At 39.3% G+C, this 22,561-nt stretch overlaps 1 protein-coding gene and 1 pseudogene across 2 annotated transcripts in view; both read left to right on the top strand.

The window, feature by feature from the left end:
- Positions 1-22,561, top strand: part of IPO5 (importin 5) — a 59,146-nt gene that overhangs the window by 7,908 nt on the left and 28,677 nt on the right. The window contains exons 3-7 of one of the 2 annotated variants that reach the window (XM_025874664.2): positions 3,965-4,075; positions 9,637-9,730; positions 15,688-15,768; positions 18,226-18,418; positions 21,445-21,547. In XM_025874664.2, the coding sequence (XP_025730449.1) occupies positions 9,641-9,730; positions 15,688-15,768; positions 18,226-18,418; positions 21,445-21,547 (467 nt within the window). In that variant the 5' untranslated portion in view covers positions 3,965-4,075; positions 9,637-9,640. Of the gene's footprint in view, positions 1-3,964; positions 4,076-9,542; positions 9,731-15,687; positions 15,769-18,225; positions 18,419-21,444; positions 21,548-22,561 lie in introns of those variants that run through there. The other variant, XM_025874665.2, reaches the window with a different exon arrangement.
- LOC112826614 (NAD(P)H pyrophosphatase NUDT13, mitochondrial-like) lies at positions 1,426-2,459 on the top strand (annotated as a pseudogene).

The raw sequence follows: 22,561 nt of genomic DNA, 5'->3' as shown, positions 1-22,561 counted from the left end.
AATCCCACCTAGTCATGATATATGATTTTTTTTGTATGTTGCTGAATTCAGTTTGCTAGGATTTGGTTGAGAATTTTTGCATCGATATTTATGTTGGTATGCAGTTTCCTTGTGATGTCTTTGGTTTTGGTATCAAGTTAAAACTGGCCTCATAGAATAAATATTCACTCTGCTTCTAGTTTTTGGAAGAGCTTAGAAAGGATTGGTATTAATTCTCTTTAAATGTTTGGTAGAATTCCCCAATAAGGTCATCTAGCCCTGGAATTTTGTGGGAAATTTTATTACTAATTCAGTCTCTCTGCTTATTATGGGTCTATTCAGATTTTCTTTACTTTTTTTAAGATTCTATTTATTTATTTGAGAAAGAGAGCAGGAGCAAGCAAGCAGGGGGAGGAGCAGAGGGGGAGGGACAGGTAGACTCCACGCTGAGCATGGAGCTGGATGTGGGACTCCATCTCAGGACCCTAAGATCATGACCTGAGCCAAAATCAAGAGTTGGACACTTAGCCACTGAGCCCCCCAGGCACCCCACTATTCAGATTTTCTATTTCTTCTCGATTTCATTTTGGTAGTTGTGACTTTTTAGGGATTTCCATTTCATCCATGTTATCTAATTTGTTAGCATACAATTGTTCATAGCATTTGATTATAATTTTTTTATTCCTGAGAGTTTGGTATTAATAGCCCCTTTTATTTTTAATTTTAGTAATTGAGTCTTTTTTTCTTGGTCTAGCTAAAGGTTTGTCAATTTTGTTGATCTTTTCAAAGGAACAGCTTTTTTTCCTCTTGGTTTTTTAATTCTCATTTCACTTATTTCCTTTCTTGGTTATATTATCTCTTCTGCTTGCTTGGGTTTAGTTTGCCCTTTCTCTAGTTTTGAAGAAACTAGGTGACATTATTGATTTGAGTTCTCTTTTCTTTTTTACCAAAGATGTTTGCAACTCTGAAGTTTCCCAAGAACACTGTTTTCACTGTATCCCATAAGTTTTGGGCTCCTGTGGTTTTGTTTTCATTCATCTTAAAGTATTTACTAATTTCTCTTGTGATTTCTTCTTCAACCCATTTGTTATTTAGAAGGATGCTGACTCACTTATTTGTGAATTCCTCAGATTTCCTTTTGTTCTTGATTTCGAATTTCATTTCGCTGAGGACGGAGAACATACTTTGTATGATTTGAGTCTTTTTAAATCTACCAAGACTTGTTTTATGGCCCAACATGTGATCTCTTCTGGAGAATGTTCCCTGTGCACTTGAGAAGAATATGTATCCTGTTGTTGTTGGATGGAGTGTCCTACAGATGTTTGTTAGGTCTAGATGGTGTATAGTGTTCTTCATGTCTTCTGTTTGTTGTTCATCTTCTGCCTAGAGGTCCTATCCATTATTAAGAGTGGAGATTGAGAGGAGTTCCCTGGTTTCTGCTGATTCTTGAGGCCTAAGAAGGCACCCTCCCCCAACAGAATTCAGAGACCTGACAATGTCCCTGTATTGTGGAATTGCTTGCAGGAGAAAATCTTTTTGGTACTTTAGGCTGCTGTCAACTTACGTCACTAAGACCCGGTATTTATTTGAACTGAAAGAAGATAATGATGCATGTAAAAAAGCCCAGCAGACAGGAGCATTTTATCTCTTTCATAGCCTGGCTCCTTTGCTTCAGAAATCGGGACACCAATACCAGGCCCCCAGGCATAGCCTACTAGAGTTGGAAAGCCTCCTGGCAAGCTGTGGACAGGACACACAAAGAATAGAAGACTGTGCTGACTGGATGCTCTGAACAGCATGAAGCATGGTTTGCTCTGGATCTAGGTCTAAAAAGCTCCTCTTCATAAATGCTTCCTTACAGAAACCAGAAATGGAGACAGAGCTCAAGGGCTCTTTCACTGAGCTGAGGAAGGCTCCTTCAGCTGAATACAAAGGATGCCTCCTTGTTGACCACAGCTTGGGCTCTTCTCCGTTGGCATGATGCTCATCAGTTCTGTAGCAGAAGCGGGCAGCCCACCAAGAAGAATATGGCTGGCAGCAAGCATGTGTGCCCTTCCAATAAGATTATCTATTATCCACAGATGGCTCCTGGGGTGATCACTCTGGTGTCAGATGGGACTCAATGTCTGCTTGCCTGCCAGAGTTCCTTTCCCAAGGGAATGTATTCTGCCTGGGCAGGTTTTTGTGATATAGGTGAAAGTCTGGAAGAGGCTGTCCGGAGAGAAGTTGCAGAAGAGGTGGGATTGGAGGTGGAAAGACCGCAGTACTCCACATCCCAGCACTGGTCCTTTCCTAATAGCTCACTCGCGATTGCTTGTCATGCAACTGTGCAACCAGGGCAGACAGAGATCCAGGTGAACTTGAAAGAACTAGAGGCAGTTGGCTGGTTCAGTCATGATGAGGTAACCACAGCCCTGAGGAAAAACAATCCATATACTCAGCAACAGTATGGGACATTCTGGTTGCCCCCTAAGTTAGCCGTTGCCCACCAACTGATTAAGGAGTGGGTGGAAAAGCCGTCCTGCTCTACCCTGCCCACTTAGCTCAGATTGAGCCACCTAGATCAGTATCCTGGAGGGGCATAAAAGAGATCAGTGGATAAAGGGGAGGTGACCAAAGGCCATCTCCAACTTCATACTAAGGCAGAGCAGGAGGTGACCCTACAGCGGATGCCTCTAATAACAGTGTCAAGGAAGTTCCTATTCATAGGCAATCAAAATGCCAAACTGATAATGACAATTGTCAAAATCACACGGAAGTTTGAAGCATTAGTTTGGATATAGGCCTCCATGCACCCATTTTCACTGTCTTGGAAGGAAACATCTTTTGGCATGTATCTCATTAATGTGGGGTTTACACTAACTGCCAAAATGTGCCTGGTATAATTTTATCTTAGTATTGAAGATACATAGCAAATCTCAACCCACTACTGAGTTACCTTTCATCCTCATAGAACTAAGGAAAATGGCACAATACAACATTAAAAAATTCATGTACAGGTATTTTGTACATGGTATTTAAATAAAAGCCTTATTTCTTTAAGTCGTCTGAAGGGATGACGAAAGTGGGAGCCAAGGTCATCCTCAGAGTACTCTATAATAAATCAGATGCAGTGATGTTCTGCTGGGGTAACTGCATCCCAGTGGGGCTTAAGAGAGCTATGTCTTTTGCTGTTACTTGCTCAGCTTGTGACCCAAGGAAAAAGATGATCACTTTGCCATGTCTGATTTCCTAAATATAAAATGGTCACTGCCATTTGCAGACTGTTAAGTGTTGTAACTTCAGCTAAGGGGTTAATGAGAGCGAACCATTTCTTGTTTTATGGGATAAACTAAATTTAGGATTGCTCATCATTCGTGTATGTCATTCTATACCTTGTCATCAGGGAGAATTTATCTGGAGGAAATAAAATAAATTTCCACACACACACACACACACACAAAGAGTGGAGATTGGAGTCTCCAACTATTTTATTGAATTTCTCCCTTCAGTTCTGTCAAGTTTTGCTTCATGTATTTCCCGGCTCTGTTCATAGGTACATGTATATGTAACTGCTTTGTCTTCCTGGCTGATTGACCCTTTGATTATGATAAAATATCCTGCTTTGTCTTAGATAATTTTATCTTAAAATCTATTTTGTCTGATACAGGATAGCCGTTTTGGCTCTCTTTTGGAATACTGCTTCTTGGGATATCTTTTTCTGTCCTTTTACTTTCAACCTACTTGTGTTCTACAGAAGAACGCTTAAAACTAAATTCTTCTGCTGTGCATATTTTTATTTCAGGTGCATATAGTGAATACAGTGAATGATGGTTTTTAAACCATTCACCACATTTAAATGAAAATCAACATAAAAAAAATAAAGAGTTCTTCTTTCCCCCAGCTCTTAACTAGTTCTTGACTTAACTTTAAGGATTTATTCTAGAGAATCAAATTTGGAGTCTTACTTTCTAGAGGTTCACAAATCTCTTTAATGTCCAACCAGCAGGGAAAGGAAATTCCTAAGCAAGGAACACTGCTCAGGAAGTACTGTACCATGTCTCCAAATCCCTGAGAATCAAGTCAGAAAACTGGAAGCAACAGAAAGCACTATAAGGTAACTTAATTTCACTTTGTTGACAAGTCACTTCCTAAATCTAAATTAACAAAGTACGTAGGACACTTGTGTATAGCTAGTTGGTTATTTTACGACTCTCTAGCAAAGTACTGTTGAATAGAAATAACATGTGAACCACAAATGCAAGTCACACATGTAATTTTAAAGTTTCTAATAGTCATATTTTTAAAAGTAAAAACAGGAAAAATTGTTAATGTAGTTAATAATTATCACTTATTAATAAGTATAATTTACATATTTTATTTAACTCAATATGTCATCATTTCTGCATGTGATCAACATAAAATTGTTAATTATTCCTTTTTTTAAGATTTATTTATTTAGGGCACCTGGGTGGCTCAGTCGGTTAAGCATCCGTCTTTGGCTCAGGTCATGATCCCAGGGACCTGGGATCCAGCCCCATGTCGGGCTCCCTGCTCAGCAGAGAGTCTGCTTCTCCCTCTCCCTCTGTCCCTCCCCCTTCATGCGCGCTCTCTTTCTCTCTCTCAAATAAATGAGAGCAGGAGTGGGAGAGGCAGAGGGAGAGGGAGAGAGAGAATCTCAAGCTGACTCCCCTCTGAGCATGGACCCAGACTCGGGGCTCCATCTTACAACCCTGAGATCATGACCTGAGCCGAAATCAAGAGTTGGACACTTAACCGACTGACCCAGCCAGGCACCCCAAAATTGTTATTCCTAATTTTCTACTAAGTCTCTGAAATTTAGTCTGCACCTTACTCTTAAAGCACACTTATTTTCAAACTAGCTACATTTCAAGTGATCAATAACCACAATGGCTAGTGGCTACCATTCTAGACAAAGAAGTATAGCATTTAAAACTGAAAATGGCCTTAAAATGCTCCATTTTGATCACATCAAACTTAAATAATTTTTTCTTAACCACAATTTATTATACATTGCTATAACATGACTGCTTATATAATGAGTATAAAAACATAATAACCTAACAAGTAGATGTACAGTCAGAATTAAATTTACAAATCTTGGAGGTTTCAATCTGCATCAGTAATGATAGCTAACATTTATTAAGCATTTACTCTGTGCTAGGCACTAGGCCAAGTATTTTAACACATGGTGGAAGGTACTTCTGTTATCTCCATTTCATAGAAGAGGGAACTGGGGCTTAGATAGAAGTTTAGAAGTTTAGAAGTTTAATTAACTTGGGCAAGATCACCGCATGCAAGTTGTAAAGTCATTATTTGAATTCTCATTCTGGCTGGCTCTTGGAGCCTGTGATCCTAGCCTCCAAACTCTACACCTCCCTAAAATGTATCCAAACACCTGCAGAATTCAGTAAATTTCATATATAAAACTATGAGAGAGAGAAACAGAGAAAGAGCAAAAGAAACTAATGGAATCCAAATATCCCCTGCTTGTGTTCAATGTAACAATTTGCTGACTATTGTGTGCACTGCCCTTTGGGAATGTGAAGGTTTCACTTGCCCCTGCTTGGCATGCTCTGACTGTAACAGACAGCTTCAGACAGGGGTTTGAAAGTCTTGATAAAAAGCAGCTGAAGAAATGTAAACAGTTCAGCATTTTATTTTCAGCAAACAACTTTTCTCAACAGTTCTCATCTCTTTTGCTGGCTCTTATCTAAGCAACAAAGAGCATCAATATTAGAAAGAGTTAGAAATCTTATTTATCAGTCCAATGCCTATTAACTAATCCTTAATCCATCAATGTACTATTTTATTCTGCATAATCGGGAGGGAGACTAACAGAAAATATACAAATACACTTTCTACACACACAAGTGTGATGCATACATCCATATCACATGTAGCTGTCTGAGGTCTATTTCTTATTTAATCCTAAAATCCGTCTAATTAATAATAGCTGATAATTATTGAGTACTATGCAGACACCATGCCATGAAAATTTACAAATATTATCCTAACTTTTACAATACCCCTATGAAGAAGTGTTATTCCCCTTTTACAAATGAGAAAACAAAGCCAACTTTTTTTATTGTACCAAGTTAACTATTAATACAAACACCTGTAAAGAATATCATCACCTCTTACCTGTATACAGTTAGAGATTATAATATCTTCATTTGTATTATTTAAACTGACCCTCATAATAAGTTGTGATACAGAGAGCACATGTGCTTACAACTACCAGGACAAGTAGTTGAGGTTCTTTTGGAGTCCCGGGGCAACTTTTAAAAATTTACAGATTGCTCATTTGGGAGAATCTTATTTTATTTACACTCAGCATCCAATAAACCAGAAATGACAGACAAGACCAAATTCTACTCCAGCTGAGAGAAGCTTTCACAGGGTTTTTAAAAGCCTAACTTCTCCAGCCACTCCCATTAACGTGAAAACCCATAAAACCAAGAGCAGTACCTGAAGAAGATTCTGATGCTCTCTCCTTAAGGAGTCTTGCCTCCTGTATTATGATAAATAGGTCATGACCAGGCTGTGCAGTACCTTCTGACGAACATCAAAAATCCCAAATTACCAGAGCACCTTGGTGGCTCAGTCAATTAAGCACCAACTCTTGATTTTGGCTCAGGTCATGACCTCAGGGTTTGTGAGATAGAGCCTCAAGCCCCATGTGGGGCTCTGCGCTCAGCGAGGAGTCTGCTTGAAGATTCTCTCCATCTGACCCTCTCCCCACTCTATCTCTAAAATAAATAAATCTTAAAAAAAAAAACTAAATTACCCAGATTTCATGTCCTAGTTGAGAGAAACTTCAAGTCTTCCATTTTCCCAACCTCACCCTTTTTCACAAGGGGTTGTAAACGCTCTGAGCAAATATGCCCCCAGAATTTAATAGAGGTAGGGTCAGGTCTAATAAGCTGAAGTGGAAGGTATCAGGAGCTGGCTGTTCACAGTTAACTGGGCCAAAGCAATGACAGCTAATCGGGAGTGAACAATACTTAAGGTGTTCCACCCCTCCATTTCATTTCCAATTATAATTTAATGTCAGAACTGTTGTGATTAATATCATACCTTAACAGCCATTATTATTCCATTTTATAGATAAGAAATCGAGGCTTAGAGACATTAAGTGCTCACTCAAATGCACATAAGTAGTAAGAGACCAAGTACCCAAATTCACTCAAGTTCAAGGTTCTTTACCTTCCACCATCTAATCTCCTTGGGAAATAAACCTCTATTCTTGTGGGCTGCCATTATACAATTATCTGAGCTATTTTCTTATGGGGAGATAATACTCATAAAACAAACAGGACTCTCTCCATGGGAAATGGGTTTCTAAGTGCCATAAATTCCCAAAAGGCTGAGCATTAAGAACTCTCCAAACTGGCAGGTCTGCTGTTGAAAATGCAGTTCCCACTTCGGAGGCTTCCTGGACACCAGAACTGGTCTCACTTGTCAGGATGGCTGATATCCACCCCAAGTTTACAGGAATTTCTCCCATTTGGGGATCTCTTTATTCCTTACCCTTAAAAATCTCCTTCCGTTTTGACTGGAAACTTACAATATTACAATAAGGGTAGGCTGACATTTCATATTCCAGCAGTTGATGTCACCATTAACTTGTTTTATTTATAACCTGAAATAAGTTTATGCTTTGCCTCACCAAGAAAACAAGCTCCCTACCTTGACATATCTGTAGACTTACGTTGGAATTTCTATTATTTAATAATTATTAAACAAATATATGTAATCTACAGAGTCACTGCCAATAAAACACATACCACAGATTTTTAAAAAGTAACTGGAGATCAGGCCATACCCTAAGCAAGCCTCTAGACAGGTCATCTTATTTCCCTGGTAACCTAGTCATAAAATGGTTTGGGTAAGTAATTCCCAAAATCTTAATAATCTTGAGTGACGAAAAAGACTCCTCAGAATCCAGACATGACCACCGCTGACCTAAATAAATACCAAGCAAAAAAAAAAAAAAAAAAACTACCCCAAATTAATCTACATAACGGTCTATCTTTAAAGAAATAATGCGTCATAAGAACAACAAATCGTCACATCTAAGAAACATCAATTCTACAAAGATAGGTCTGCAGACCTCTTGTGGAGAACGCATCACTGACACAGCTAAAACTTTCTAAAGGAGTTTTCTCCACCAATTCGTTAGAATCCTTTAAAAGATCTTATCTGGCAATCACAATTGCATAACGATCCCGGGGTCTCTGCCCAGAGATTCTGGACCCACTGGCCTGGATTCTAACATACAGCTAAGGCTTAAAATCACTCACTTAAAAGCAAATGTTTTAAGTAAATTTCCAGAGAGCAGAACTTCAGGATAGCCAATAGGAAATTAAATTCCCTACGAGCTGCCCGAAGTGTAGTACTCTCTCACCTAATGTGAACCTCCTCCCTACCACGGTCCTTTAGAGGCAAAAATGAATTCTTTTCTCCACTATCACCCTTAGCTCAAAACACTGGACTCGGTAGGGGCTCACGAGAAGTGCCCTTTGACTTAAACACTGATTTCTCCGATTTGGGCAGCTCCAGTAGTAAAGGAAGATTGGGTGTATTGTTTATGCCATTGAAATCAGGTCTCTGGGCCCCTTAGTACCGGTAGGAATCCATAAACATTTAGATCAGCTCTGCAGACCAGTGTTGCTTTAGGGAGGGATTCTCTCTCCCAATTTCTCCCAATCATTGAAAGAACGGGACCCCAAAACAAGGAATTCAGGGAATAATCTCGGATCCTGGGTGGGGAGGGGCTGGAGGCACATGCGCTACGTGGACAACTCCGGACGACCCTGGGCTGGGGAGGGGAGGGGAGGCCTGGCTGGAAAGCCCAGGGCTGAGTAACACCTTTGCCGGACAAGCCGAAGGTGTGAGTCACTGGTGAGCACCGCGGGAGGAAGGGGCGGCTTGAGTCATAGTCCTGGGGGAGGTCGGAGGGTCTGACACATGAAGAAGCCTGTGAAGCCGGGAGTGGAATTTAAGTGGGAAGTGGGCTTCAAAGGAGCTCCTCCCAGGGGAGTGGGGGTTTAGGGTTCTAGAGACCTAGGGAACTGGGGCTGGGGGGCACTCGTCGCGCCGCGGGGAGGGGCTAGCAGGCGGCAGAGGAGGACGCCAGCCAGCCCTCGGCGCCGAAATCTCCCGCGCTCTGAAGCTAGCCCCACCTCCCCAGCCGGACCTCACGCCCCGCGGCGCGGCGCGGCCCGCCAGCCAGCCCCTCCCGCCACCTTCCCGACGTCACCCCAGGCCCCAGCTGGCCGGCAAAGTCCCCGCCCCACCTCGCCCGCGACAAGCCGGGCTGCCCGCCGCGAGTCGCCAGTGACGGCACTGCAGGGTGCGTGGCCAATCGGCGCGGCCCCGGAGGAGGCGGCCTCGGCCCCGCCTCCCGCGCCCAGAGCCAATGAGAAGCTGGCGCTGGGGGCCGCGGCGGGGTGAGGGGTCGCGAGGCCCCGCCCCATCCTCCCCTTTCCCCTTTGCCCCGCCCTTTCCCGCCCGCCCCCCTTCCCCCCCCCCAGCCCCGCGCCGCCGCTGGTGCAGGTCCCCGCGCTGGGCCCGCCCCCACCCCTCCCGCCGGCCCGCCAGCGCGCCTCACGGCTCCTGTCTCCCCTCCCTCCTTCTCTCTCACACGCCTAGCGCAATGGCGGCGGCCGCGGCGGAGCAGCAACGGTTCTACCTGCTCCTGGGAAACCTGCTCAGCCCCGACAATGTGGTCCGGAAACAGGCAGAGGTAACCGAGCTCGCCACCCCCGACCCCGCGCCCGGGCCGGCGCGCCGCCCTTCCCCCGACACCGCCCCGCCGGGCCTCGGCCGCTCAGCCGTGGCCGCGCAGGCCGGGCCGGGCGGCGGCCGCGCAGCCCACGTGTGAGGCGGCCCGCGGCTCCTGGCCGTGCCCCCGGGCCCTTCCGGCCCTTGTCCCCGCGGCGCCCGGAGCCAGTTACTACCCCGCCACCCCTCGCGCACACGTGCAGCCACTCCTGACACGCTGCCCCCGCCCAGATGGGGAAGTCGGGCGGCGGGGAGGGATGTGGGGTGTGGGGCGGGCCCGGGGTTCCCCTCGCCCCTTTCCCGCTTTCTCCCGGTGGGAGCCTCCCCCACCCTTCCAACCTCGGTCTCCACCCAGCCTAGCCCTCCTGGTGCCCCAAACCCCGGCTGCTCCCTGACCCATCAGCTCTGTTTCTCTCCTGTCTTCGCCTTTCCCTCCCTCCCCCATCCCCTCTTTTTGAAATGTGTGTCTTCTCTTGCCTTTCCACTTACTTCCATTTAGTCCTCTTTTTCTTGTCTAGTTCCCAACATCGGAAGCTGGATTTCCCTCTCCCCTCCACCCGCCCACGGTTTTGTGAGTTGCCTTTAGGGTTTCTTTCCAAGCACCATCCACCTTTATTCTTCCTCAAGACAAATTTTTCTTTGATCTCTAGAGATTTGTGGTCTCATAACATAGCTGCGATGTCCTGGGACTTCCGTTGTTTAAGTGGGCCAGTGCCACCATATGTTTAAGTCTTTAATTTCATTAAATCTAACCTGAATCTCTCTCTCTCTCTCTCTCTCTCTCTCTCTATTTATTTATTTATTTATTTATTTATTTATTTATTTTTTTAAGCCACCTTTGGCTTCTGGACTCCAAATTGTGGAGCTGTGGATATATTTTCCAGAGACAGTAGTATTTCAGACGTATCTGCAAGTTCCTTTACCAAGTAGCAGCAAGACACGTAGTTCAGTATCAGACTGATGTTAATGCTGTCAGTGTTGAGACCACGGTATATACGGGAGACACTAAAAGGGAAGGGCAGAAACTTTCTAGATTCTTTTAAGTGCATTATAAGTATGTCTTCATACTTGATTATATGTAGAGTTCTCTGCCACCACAAGATTGAAGATTTTTATAAGATTCAGTGAAGGATGTTCAGCCAGATATTTTTACAGAGCAGAAATTTATTTTACATGTGGCTGATGAAATTGGGGGACAAGTCCTCTTGTCATGAATTTTATGCATGTCTTTAGAATCACAATGTTAATATTTACTTTGACTAGATTAAGATATGCTGGCTACGCTTAGTGGTTTTATAATATGTAAAGTAAATACACTGGAAGTTCAGTTCTGTATGAAAAAGCACTTTAAACAATTATTAACTTTAGTCTAATGATTTTTAATTCATGTATTATACATGTGATATGTGTTCAGGGTAAAAATTTAAACAGCGCAGATCGTTTTTTTCCCATTCCCCAAAGGTAACTACTTTTAAGTGTCTTGTGAGTAGTCCCTGAAAATATCTTTACTAGTGCAAATGTATACATTCATTTTTACATGAATGGGCCTTTTATATGCATACTGTTGTGCAACTTGGATTTTTCACTCAGCGTATTTCACATTGCCACATAAGAGATTTTGTTAAAGCAGCTATGTAGTATTCCATCATGTGGTTGTATTATTTATTCAGCCAACCCTCCTATGAATGGACATTAGGTTTCCATTGTCCTCTTAAAAATGGGAATACATGCATACCTATCTTTTCAGACTTTGCCAGGTTTACTTGTGGAATACTTAAAAGCATTTGTCCTTGGAAGTAATGTGCATTGATTAGTTGCATCAGTTTGCACTCCTGTCAGAGGGATGTGATGATGCCTATAAAAACATTTTAATGCATTTTGCTAACTCTGGAGGTAATTTTTCACCAAAATAAGTTCTTAATCCCAACCCATAATAGAAATTGCCATGTATTACAAAGTAGAACAGCATTGTAATTAGTAAGCGAGTTTAATTCTCCCTCTTCCCTCCAGTTGCTTAAGTCTCTATTGTCAAGCCTAGTGGGGAATCTCTCTTCTATTGAACTAAATACCAGTGTCTGGTTCAGCTTGAATTCCAATTGGTGCCTGTTGTAAATCTTTTATCACTTCCATCACTTTGGGGATAGTTAGGAGCATTCAGCACATTTTCTCATAAAGAACAATTGAAAAGTACAGTTGACCCTTGAACAACTCAGAGGTCAGGGACAACAGCCCCCACACCCCCAACTCCCCAAAACTTAACTAATAACCTCCTGTTGACTGGAAGTCTTACCAATAACATCAACAGCCAATTAACATATATCGTATGTTATGCATATTATATACTATATTTTTACAACAAACTAAGCTAGAGAAAAAATGTTACTAAGAAAATCATAAGCGGAGAAGAGACAGTCCAGTACTGTACTGTAGTCATAAAAAATCCATGTATAAGTGGACCCGCACAATTCAAACCCATGTTGCTCAAGGATCAACTGTACTGTTAGTCTCTATTCCTGTCATTCAGGTAGTACATTTTTACTTTCAGAAACATATTAATATGTAAATTAGGTATTATAAAATAGAATATTCTTAATTTGACACCAAAAGTAAATGTTAGAGGGGAAGTTTCCTGGTCTCATATAACACAAAGTTGGACTGTAAATAGAGCTTCTTAAGAAAGCAAAATATTATTTGAAAAATAAATAGCTGCATATGATATTTTAATACCCCTTTTTTTGCCTTATGAAATGAGCTGTTTATAAGTAATCAAACTAAATTAAATGGAGTATTACTGTCTGAAGTAGCAAATAAATTTTTTTTAACTAAAGAACTGGCAAAAGGTCAGTAAATATCTTTGTAATTTACTCCGTCAAAATAAAAATACTTAATTGAGGGCGCCTGGGTGGCTCAGTCATTAAGCGGCTGCCTTCGGCTCAGGTCATGATGCCAGGGTCCTGGGATCGAGCCCTGCATCGGGCTCCCTGCTCGGCGGGGAGCCTGCTGCTCCCTCTCCCACTCCCCCTGCTTGTGTTCCCTCTCTCGCTGTGTCTCTCTCTGTCAGATAAATTTTTTTAAAAATCTTTAAAAAAAATACTTAATTGACACAAATACCAAACTGTCGAGTAAGGTGACTTGTTTTATATTCAAATGTGAAATCAAGTACAGTAGAAGACTTTCATTGTAATATATTGAAAACATTAAAAGTCTTCAAAACTTAAAAGTTTTTTAAAACTTCCATTGTATAAACCATTTGGTGCACTTTATATTTCTGTTAAATCTTCAAGGATTTTTTCTCTTTAACTTTACAAAAAATGTTTCTGATGCTTGAAGAAATGATTTCAATGCCCCTAAGTCTCAAAATACAGTAACATGAATAAACAATTGAATAAGTAGTTGACAGGTAATACAAAGTTGAATGTCCATGGCATTCATGACTAGACATTTTTATGACATAAGCTTAAGTATTTTGTTAATCATATGCATGGATTTTACATTCTTATTTTTTCCATTGACTTTGTTTTTCATTGATTCTAATATAGAACTTCATTAATGAGATTTTAATTGGAGGAAGGTAACATTGAAAAATGTGCTTGATTTTTGAGGAACCAGGGTGTTTACTAGGTAAAACTTGTCCCCTCTTCATATGCAAGGTAGGCTCATGATAAATATTTATGGAATGAGTGAAGTAAGTACTTATTAGCATTTCTTCTTTGTGGGCAGGAAAGGGGGAGGTGAAATCTGCTTTACGTTGTGGGATTGTGCATGGTAAAATCAAATGGAGTTGAAATTCTGTTTGCTGTGACGCTGGCAACATTCACTGAACCTGCCTGGCCTAGTGCTAGGAATATTCTTAGAAAGAGTCTTTATATTTTTATATAGTCTATATATGTGTTCTTTGTATTTGCTGCACTCCAATGTGCTGGGAATATGAGGAGAAAGATAGCATCCCTGTTTTGGTGGAACTCAGTCTATTTAGGCTAATAACTTGATTTTAAATCTGTGTTCTTTTTGCCAAACTATTATCCTTGACCAGTGTTACGGTATAAATGTAATACAATATCTGGATTGCCACAGCGGAACATAACAAATGGGGAGAACCCTCTCTCAGGAATCAGATGTCACTCATATAAACTCTTTCTCTATTGACTTCTAATTCCTTATGGAATAGAGTTCAGTATTTGACTTAATGTTTGTAAGTGTCTACTAGAATTAGCATAGTAGAACTGTCAGACTAATAGTCCCAGCTGGGCAAGGTTTTCTGAGAGTGATATCCTAGTAAGGAATTTTTTTTCTGAAACTTGATTTAGACCACTGGAAATGAAAGTGTTAAACATTTATAGCATCGAAGGTAGGTACAAAGAATAAAAAGGCATTTTTATGTACTATGAGAGACTGTGTTTAAATGAAAATGCTATAACCCGTCTTTCAGTTGCATTCATAAAGATTAAGTGAGAAACCTCAAGGTACATATCCATTTTTGCAATCATCTTATGAATATCTCTACATAAATTACCTCATTTCTGTCTACATGAATCCAGACCATCTTCTCTCCTCAGCTGTAAATGCTTGTCACAGTTTTCAGCATCGTTGTGTTCCTGTGTGCTTATGTACTTGAGAAGAACTTGAGGTTATCAGAAGATTTTGAATTCTCCTTTCCCCCACATGTATTCTTTGGATTGAGATATGTTTGGGAAGTTTGAGAACTGTGTAGCGGTGTATAAATAGAACTGGTTGGTTGGTGGAGTCAGACAGACCCCAGGAGTGAAACCCGGAAAGAGTGTTCAGTGCTAAGGAGATTTTGAGTACAGCTGGCCTCAGAAAACCAGAGTTCTTTCTACTGCTTATTGTATGTAACCTTGGGCAGGTCATTTCACTTCTGAGCCTCTATTTCCTTATCTATCAATATTTCAGGGATGCCACAGAGCACTTAATAAAAGTTATAATAAGGTAGATGTGGATTCAGGGAGACCCTGTGTTCCCTCCCTTGTCCTTGTCACTTCTTTCCAGGGAAACCAAGTAGTTATAGCGGTGGTAGCTCTTAGAGAGCAGACAAGGTAAACATCTTCTTGGGGAAAACAATTCCAAGTGTATTTCAAAGAATGATGTGTTTTCCACAGTAAAAGACTGCTCTTGTTAGAATTGGTATACGTGCACATGAATCTATACTTCTCTTTAACTTACTTTTGTAGACAGTGTATATTTAGATCTTGTATTTTGATTCACTCTGACAATCCATCTTTTGATAGTGTCAGCTTTTTATTGTTAGCCAATTTATTTTCATTTTACATTATTCATGGAGAAGGAAAGAAGTGCCCTGACTCACAAAACCTAGATTTAAGTCGCCTGACCATATTCATTTATTTATGTATATAAATTTAGTATAATCCTTGCTTGAAAGAAAAAGTAGTATAAAGAATTTGAATACTTTCTTTCCCTTTCTTGGATTTACTTGATCTGAGGTACGTCTCTGGTGGTTGTAAGTAGTGGTAACTTGAACCAATTCTACATCATCTGATCTAGAAAATGTTGACAAGATAAGTAGTTTTCCATGATGTAAAGGGATATTAGGTGAGCACTTAACTTTACAGCATGGTAGCTCAGGTCACATTTAAGAATTTTTTGGCCCTCTTTCACCTTGAGTTTTGTTCATAAAAGAAGCAAAAGTTGGGAAAATGTGCACATACAGTAGAAAAATCTAAGAGCTAAAGGTGGGAAGGGAGCTTGAAAGTCACTCTCTGGACATCCTTTCTTTCCTAACCAGCTGAAGTGTATTTTGTGTCACAGGGGGAAATTTTACCAACAGACCTAGACTACATGATTTCTCATGCATGGACCTTGCCCAGTCTTCATTTCATTTCTTTTCACTCACGACATTTTTTTAACATATTCTAACCTTAAACGTTTTTCTTTCTCCTATAGGAAACCTATGAGAATATCCCAGGCCAGTCAAAGATCACATTTCTCTTACAAGCTATCAGAAACACAACAGCTGCTGAGGAGGTACTAATTTAGTATTTGAGAATATGACATTATTACAAAACAAGTTGGGTATTAGATGGTGGTCCGTGTAGGTAATGAGAACTGTTATTTACTGCGTAGACGTTACCAGAACTTTGAACTTAGTATTTGCTAAAAGCTATTTTGCAGTTACAGTTTTTTTGAGTACCCTGTATTAATGAAATTTCTTTTTTTATGTCAGGTGATGTGTCCAGGTTTAAGTTAATGGTTTTCAAATAATTACATAAAATTTTATTAAATTTAAGTGATTTTCTGTAGCTATAAAAAAATTTTCTTCCTTGAAACAATTCATTCTAAGGGAGGAAATTAATTCATTCGGTGTTTTACTGTGTTGCCAAATGTTTCTGAGAAAATATGTATTCTGTCTTTGAAATTTTTATGCTTATAGTCATCTCTAAGTAGTGAAGAATATATGCTGAAGATGTTTAGGAACAAAGAGACACTTTGTTGAATCCTTTATAAATCATGGTTTTTAGCAAATGACCTAGTTACTATACCAAATTGAAATTTATTGTTTCTTACTGTTTTTCCATGCATTTAGCAGTGGATTTTTTTTCTTCCCAAAAGTAATATCCTTACATATATTAAATGTTAAGTGAATGTTTTCTTTATTTTGGAAAATTTGTCAAAATATCCTAAGTCTAGAAAACCAATCCCACCTATGAAACATGGAATTGAGAATTTGTAAAGTGAGGGAAGCCTGGCCGGCTCAGTTGATAGAGCATACAGCTATTGATCTTGGGATCATGAGTTCAAGCCCCACATTGGGCATAAAGATTATTTTTTAAAAAGGGGGGGAAATTTGTATAGTGAGACTTCCTTACTAATATTAAAACATGATGGAAATGGAGTCACACTAAACTTCCACGTCCACATAGTATTACACCTGACTTTTTGTGGTCAATTAGTTTAAATTGGCAATTTGAAATTCTTTGGTAATGCTTAGAAAACAGTATAAAAGTGCCTCAGTTTTTAAAAATAGGTGACAGAAGGCGCTTCTTCACCTTTGTATTCTTTAATTCAAAATGAGTCAAATATGAAGAACTACATAACAAATCTCTAAAAACAGTTGGCTATTTTAATTATTGAAGACTGAATCAAGTTAGTTATGAAACAGATTTTTTTTTTTTAAGGTATTATTTATTTGAGAGAGAGAGAACTCACAAGAGAGAGGGAATGAGCAGGGGAGAGGGGCAGAGGGAGAGGAAGAAGCAGACTCCCCGCTGAGCCCAATACGGGGTTCGATCCCAGGACCCTGGGATCACACCTGAGCCGAAGGCAGACACTTAACCAACTTAGCCACCCAGGCACACCCACTATGAAACAAATTTTAAAGCCAAGAATAAATACTACTAAAAACTATCAACTTTTATTTAAAAAAACCTATATTGAACCCTTTTTAAATCTTGATTTGATTTAGGAATTAGATGATTGTGAACTAGCCTCAGGATCTTGATTGTGGCTTCATAGTTGTCAGTGTAAGTGAGAACTGCATAAACTTGAAGTACTTTTACAGGGATTTTAACCATTTTGAATCCTTTCTAGAGCATTAAAGATTTCTTTAAAAGTTTGCTCTTTGCCAAAAGTAATTCAGATAAAAAGATTCATTGAAAAGTGACTTGAGAAAAAAATTGGCACGTTTTATTTGTGTAGCTTAACTCCTTTTTGTTGGTCACAGTCCCATACTGATTATAGTGATAATGAGTCCCTGCAGCCCGGAAATGAAAGAAAACATGAAAAATTGGGTTTAATAGTTTCAATGGCATATTGATTTAATATGATAAAATTTTAGAACGGTATTTGTCTTTGGATAATCTAAGGGAATATTAAACAGAAAATGCCAAACTTAAATATATTTTACAGATTTTTAAATGGGATAAGTATACACATTGAGATTGATTAGCACTTTTAGGCATTAGAAACTTGTAATGTTTGTTTGCTCGAATGAAGCATAAAGATAAATGGATTTGATAGCATGTTATCTTAGAGGCTAATGAAAGGGCTGTGATACAGCGAGATAGGCCAGGCTGGGAGTAAGATTAGGTACACTAGAATGAGAGCCAGATGGAGGAGTAGGAAAGGAGCGTTCTAAGGTTTGCAGTTTATATTAATTTCTTTTTCTTAAAAGAATGTATTAAAAATAGAAATTAAAGACAGGTTCATCATTGCTAAGATGTTTCCTATTTGTAATCTGATGTGTTCAGGGGTTTTTCCTTAGCTATGAACAGAAAAATAGCTTTTGGGTAGTATTTTCTATACAGTAGGCTAATGTGATAAGAGTTTTCTATATTTTACCTATTTAAAAAAAATCTAAGTGCTTTTGAAATGAATTGTAAAAATAGAATAGTAAAATACATCAATGGTAGAGTGAATGTAGTTTGTTGGAAATTTTTTTCTCTTGTAAGACACCAAGTTATTAACCACGTTATCCATTTATAGGCTAGACAAATGGCTGCTGTTCTCCTAAGACGTCTTTTGTCCTCTGCATTTGATGAAGTCTATCCAGCTCTTCCTTCTGATGTTCAGACTGCCATCAAGAGTGAACTACTGATGATTATTCAAATGGAAACCCAGTCTAGCATGAGGAAAAAAATTTGTGATATTGCTGCAGAGCTGGCCAGGAATTTAATAGGTGTGTATGCAGATACATTCATTATTATGTTATAGAAGAAAATGAGTATATCCTTTTTTTAAGTGGGGTCTTCTCAAAGGAAGATTCGCAAGTACCTGAGTACCATTTATTCTGTTCGAATTGAGAGTGATTATGGATTCTGCATTTAGAGCCAAAAATTACAGATGTTTGTGGAGTATAGTCATAATACCTACCTGTTGATCTTCAGAATGTCTGTTTGGAGAAGTAATTTTGTAGTTTACTTAAAAATTGTCAGTTTTATTTCCTCCTTAATCTGTAAAGCTTTGAAAGCACAGTGTAATTTACAGCCTACTTTGTAGATTAAACTTGCCAGCAGAAGTAAAAATCAGTGGACTCCAGGAGCTTTTGCTGTTACATTTGTGTATTAGTAAATTATGGACATAGGCTATTATACCACTATACCATATACTTTATGAAATACCCCCAAAATATTTTTAAACAATGAAATAAAAGGAAAATCTCTAAAAATGCATTTTGCCAACAATCAAAACCCTTTTTGGTCACACTAAAAAATACTAAGTAATTGAATATCCTTTGTTATTTTTTTTGACAGATTCAGATATAATTTTTTTTTAAGAAGATTTATTTAGGGGCACCTGGGGGCTCAGCCATTAAGTGTCTGCCTTCGGCTTAGGTCATGATCCCAGGGTCCTGGGATTGAGCCCCGCATTGGGCTCCCCACTCCGCAGGAAGCCTGCTTCTTCCTCTTCCGCTCCCCCTGCTTGTGTTCCCTCTCTCGCTCTGTCTCTCTCTGTCAAATAAATAAAATCTTTTAAAAAAAATTTTTGTTTATTAGAGAGTCAGGGAGGAGGGGAAAAGGGAGAGGGGAGCGGGAATCTTAAGCACACTCTGCGCTGAGCATGGAGCCCAGCACAGGGCTCAGTTTCACGACCTGAGCTGAAACCAAGAGTTGCTTAACCGACTGCACCACCCAGCCATCCCATTCATAGATATGATTTTAAACTGAGTTCATATTAGGCAGCATTTTTAAAGGTTGAAAAGGATGCCTCACTAAGATAAGGGCTAAATGGGAGAATATTGTTGGTGTGCTTATTAGTAAATCATGACACTAATTTTTTTTTAATTTAATACTTAGTTAACATATAATGTAGTATTGGTTTCAGGAGTAAATTTAGTGATTCATCACTTAAATACAACACCTAGTGCTTAGTTAACATATAATGTAGTGTTGGTTTCAGGAGTAAATTTAGTGATTCATCACTTAAATACAACACCTAGTGCTCTCCTTAATACCCATCCCGCATCTAGCCTATACCCAGCCCACCTCCCCTCCAGCAACCCTCGGTTTGTTCTCTATAGCTAAGAGTCTCTGTGGTTTGCCTCCTTCTGTTTTTATCTTATTTTTCCTTCCTTTCTCTTGTGTTTATCTGTTTTATTTCTTAAATTACACATATGAGTGAAATCATAGGGTATTTGTCTCTCTCTGACTTACTTCACTTAGCGTTAATACACTGTAGCTCCATCCATTTCATTGCAAGTGGCAAGATACTGTTCTTTTTGATGGCTGAGTAATATTACAGTGTGTGTGTGTACCACATCTTTATCCATTCATCAGTCGGTGGACATTTGGGCTCTTTCCATAATTTGGCTACTGTTGATAGTGCTGCTGTAAACGTTGGGGTGCACATGCCCCTTTGAATGCACTTTTTTGTATCCTTTGGATAAATACCTAGTAGTGTAATTGCTGGGTATTAGGGTATGACACTAATTTTTTAATTTCCACTTCCAATAATGCCGAAATTCTTGTTCAAGTCAGTTGACTGATACCAACCAATTCTTAAAAATATTCCTATACGTTAAATTTTTTACTTTAAGTTCAAAACCCACTGAGGCCTTTAAATTTGAATTTTTAAGTAGCCTAGAAAATCTGTTTTCACATATTTTTAGGTGTGCAGATAAGATTTTTATAGGTGACCTATCTAATTCAAAATCACAATAATGGAAAGGTTTCCAAAATGTTTCAAAGTGCTCTCTCCATAGATTTTTTTTTTTTTAATCGAGCTTTCATTCCCTCTGACCCCCAAGCAAGATCTTTATGTTTAAAGGGACTGATTAGGGTATTTTTTTATAATGTCAGCTGAGTAGCACATTTGTCATTTCAGAAAAGTTCAGCAAATATGGAGGGAAATTTTTTTAAAAGAAAAAGTGGATACATAACTCATCTGTAATTTCTACAACTCTTAAAATTCTTTGTGACGGTATGATTGTTGAGTCTTTTAATTGGTACAGATTTGTGTGGTTGCTCATTTTTATTACAAAGTACCGCAAAAATTCTTTATTTTAAAATCTGTTTAAAAATAAACACCTTAGTAGCATGAGTACTGCTCTGGGTCCTGAGATTCCCACTCCTGAGTCTTCTCCAGTTTGAAGGCATATTTAGTGTTTTGGCTTCAAGACCTTGATACCAAATATTAACTTTGCCTACTTTTTAAACTCTTTAATAGCAATAGTATATATAAATAAATAAAATCTTAAAAAAACCCACAAGGGTGCCTGGGTGGCTCAGTCGGTTAAGCGTCTGCCTGAGGCTCAGGTCGTGAGGATCCTGGGATCGAGTCCCACATCGGACTCCCTGCTCAGCAGGGTGTTTGCTTCTCCCTCTGCCCCCCCCACTCTCTCTCTCGCAAAAATAAGTAAAATCTTAAAAAACTCTTTAATAGCAATAGTATAAATAAAAGATTTAACCAATCAAATAGTCATAGTGCTGCCTTTTCTCCAAATGCTATTCCTTAGAAATAACCACTGCCGATAACCTGTGCTTATGTAACCCAAAAGCACAGTTGCTTTTTACAAGATTAGATTGCCATGTTTATGGGTAAAGAATCTAATTTTATTAGGATTTTTTAAAAATATAGAGCATGTGACATTTTCTACTACTACATACTTTGAGGCTTATGAAATGAAAAGATTCACCCTTCATTTTTTTTTTTTTTTTTTTGAAGTTTTGATTTACACACTTTGTGCCTGGATTTCTTTACTTTTAGATGAGGATGGCAACAACCAGTGGCCTGAAGGTTTGAAGTTCCTTTTTGATTCAGTGAGCTCTCAAAATATGGGACTGCGGGAAGCTGCCCTTCACATTTTCTGGTACATTCATTGATCTTATTTTCCTGAAAAATTGAATGTCATGAATGTGCAAAGCACATTTTAATTGATTTGTTTTAGTCTGACTTTTTAGACTTAAATAAAGCCTTTAGATGGGCTTTGTATTTGTGTTGGAAGTAAAATTGAAAAACAAAGCTTTTAATTTTACTTTATAATCCTTTTTTGTATACAAGGGTCCTCTGCAATTTTTTTCTTTCCTTGGTCTTTTATGATTCCATGAAAGACAGTTTCTTCTCCTTTATTTGGAGATTGACACAGTAGTAAATATAAATATATCTTTTAAAAAGCCACTTGAATGATGAAATCTTGAGGAGAGAAAAGGCTGGTGAATCCCCATTGTTTTCTGGGTCTTCTGTAACTAAACTTTATAAAAACACAGTATATTAATAAACTCCTGTATATTTATAAGCAAATGGTCTAAGTTTAGAATTAAAATTATCTGCATTAAGAAAAATTTTGTCCATGTTACACAGTTCTACAGTAAAAATATAATTGGATTTATAACTTTTCAAGATTGTATACTTTTAAAAATGAGATCTACCTTGAGTATCAGAAGAGGATAAGGGTAGATATTACACCATTTTCTACTTCAGTTGTCAGATGTATCTTACCTATATTGGTAATCCAGAGTAGAGAATGAATTAATTGAAAGTATTCAGTGTAACTGTTAACCACATTTAAAGTAGAGCAGAATTTGGACTACCTAGATCACTGACCGAGCCTAGGAGCAGATCGTTAGGCAGTACTGTTGCTGCAGCTACCATCTGAAACCTTGTACTTGCTTTTGTCCCGTCCTGCACTCCAGGTCACCTTCCTAAGGAGACAGAGTGATAAGGATAAAGCATAGGGCTGGGATTGGCTGCTGAGTAATGTGTGTGCGCACCTGGATTGCCCCTGCTCCCAGCCTAATCCTCTCTGCTCTGTTTGTTGCATTCGCCGAACCCCAAAAGAGGATTGCTTGGAGGATGGGTAGATGATGTTCAGCCTTCAAGGTTA

This window comes from Callorhinus ursinus, unplaced genomic scaffold (genome assembly GCF_003265705.2).
Source record: "Callorhinus ursinus isolate GAN/ISIS: 27379988/994484 unplaced genomic scaffold, GSC_fseal_2.0 scaffold7, whole genome shotgun sequence".
NCBI lineage: Eukaryota > Metazoa > Chordata > Mammalia > Carnivora > Otariidae > Callorhinus > Callorhinus ursinus.
This window is presented reverse-complemented; position numbering and strand designations above follow the sequence as displayed.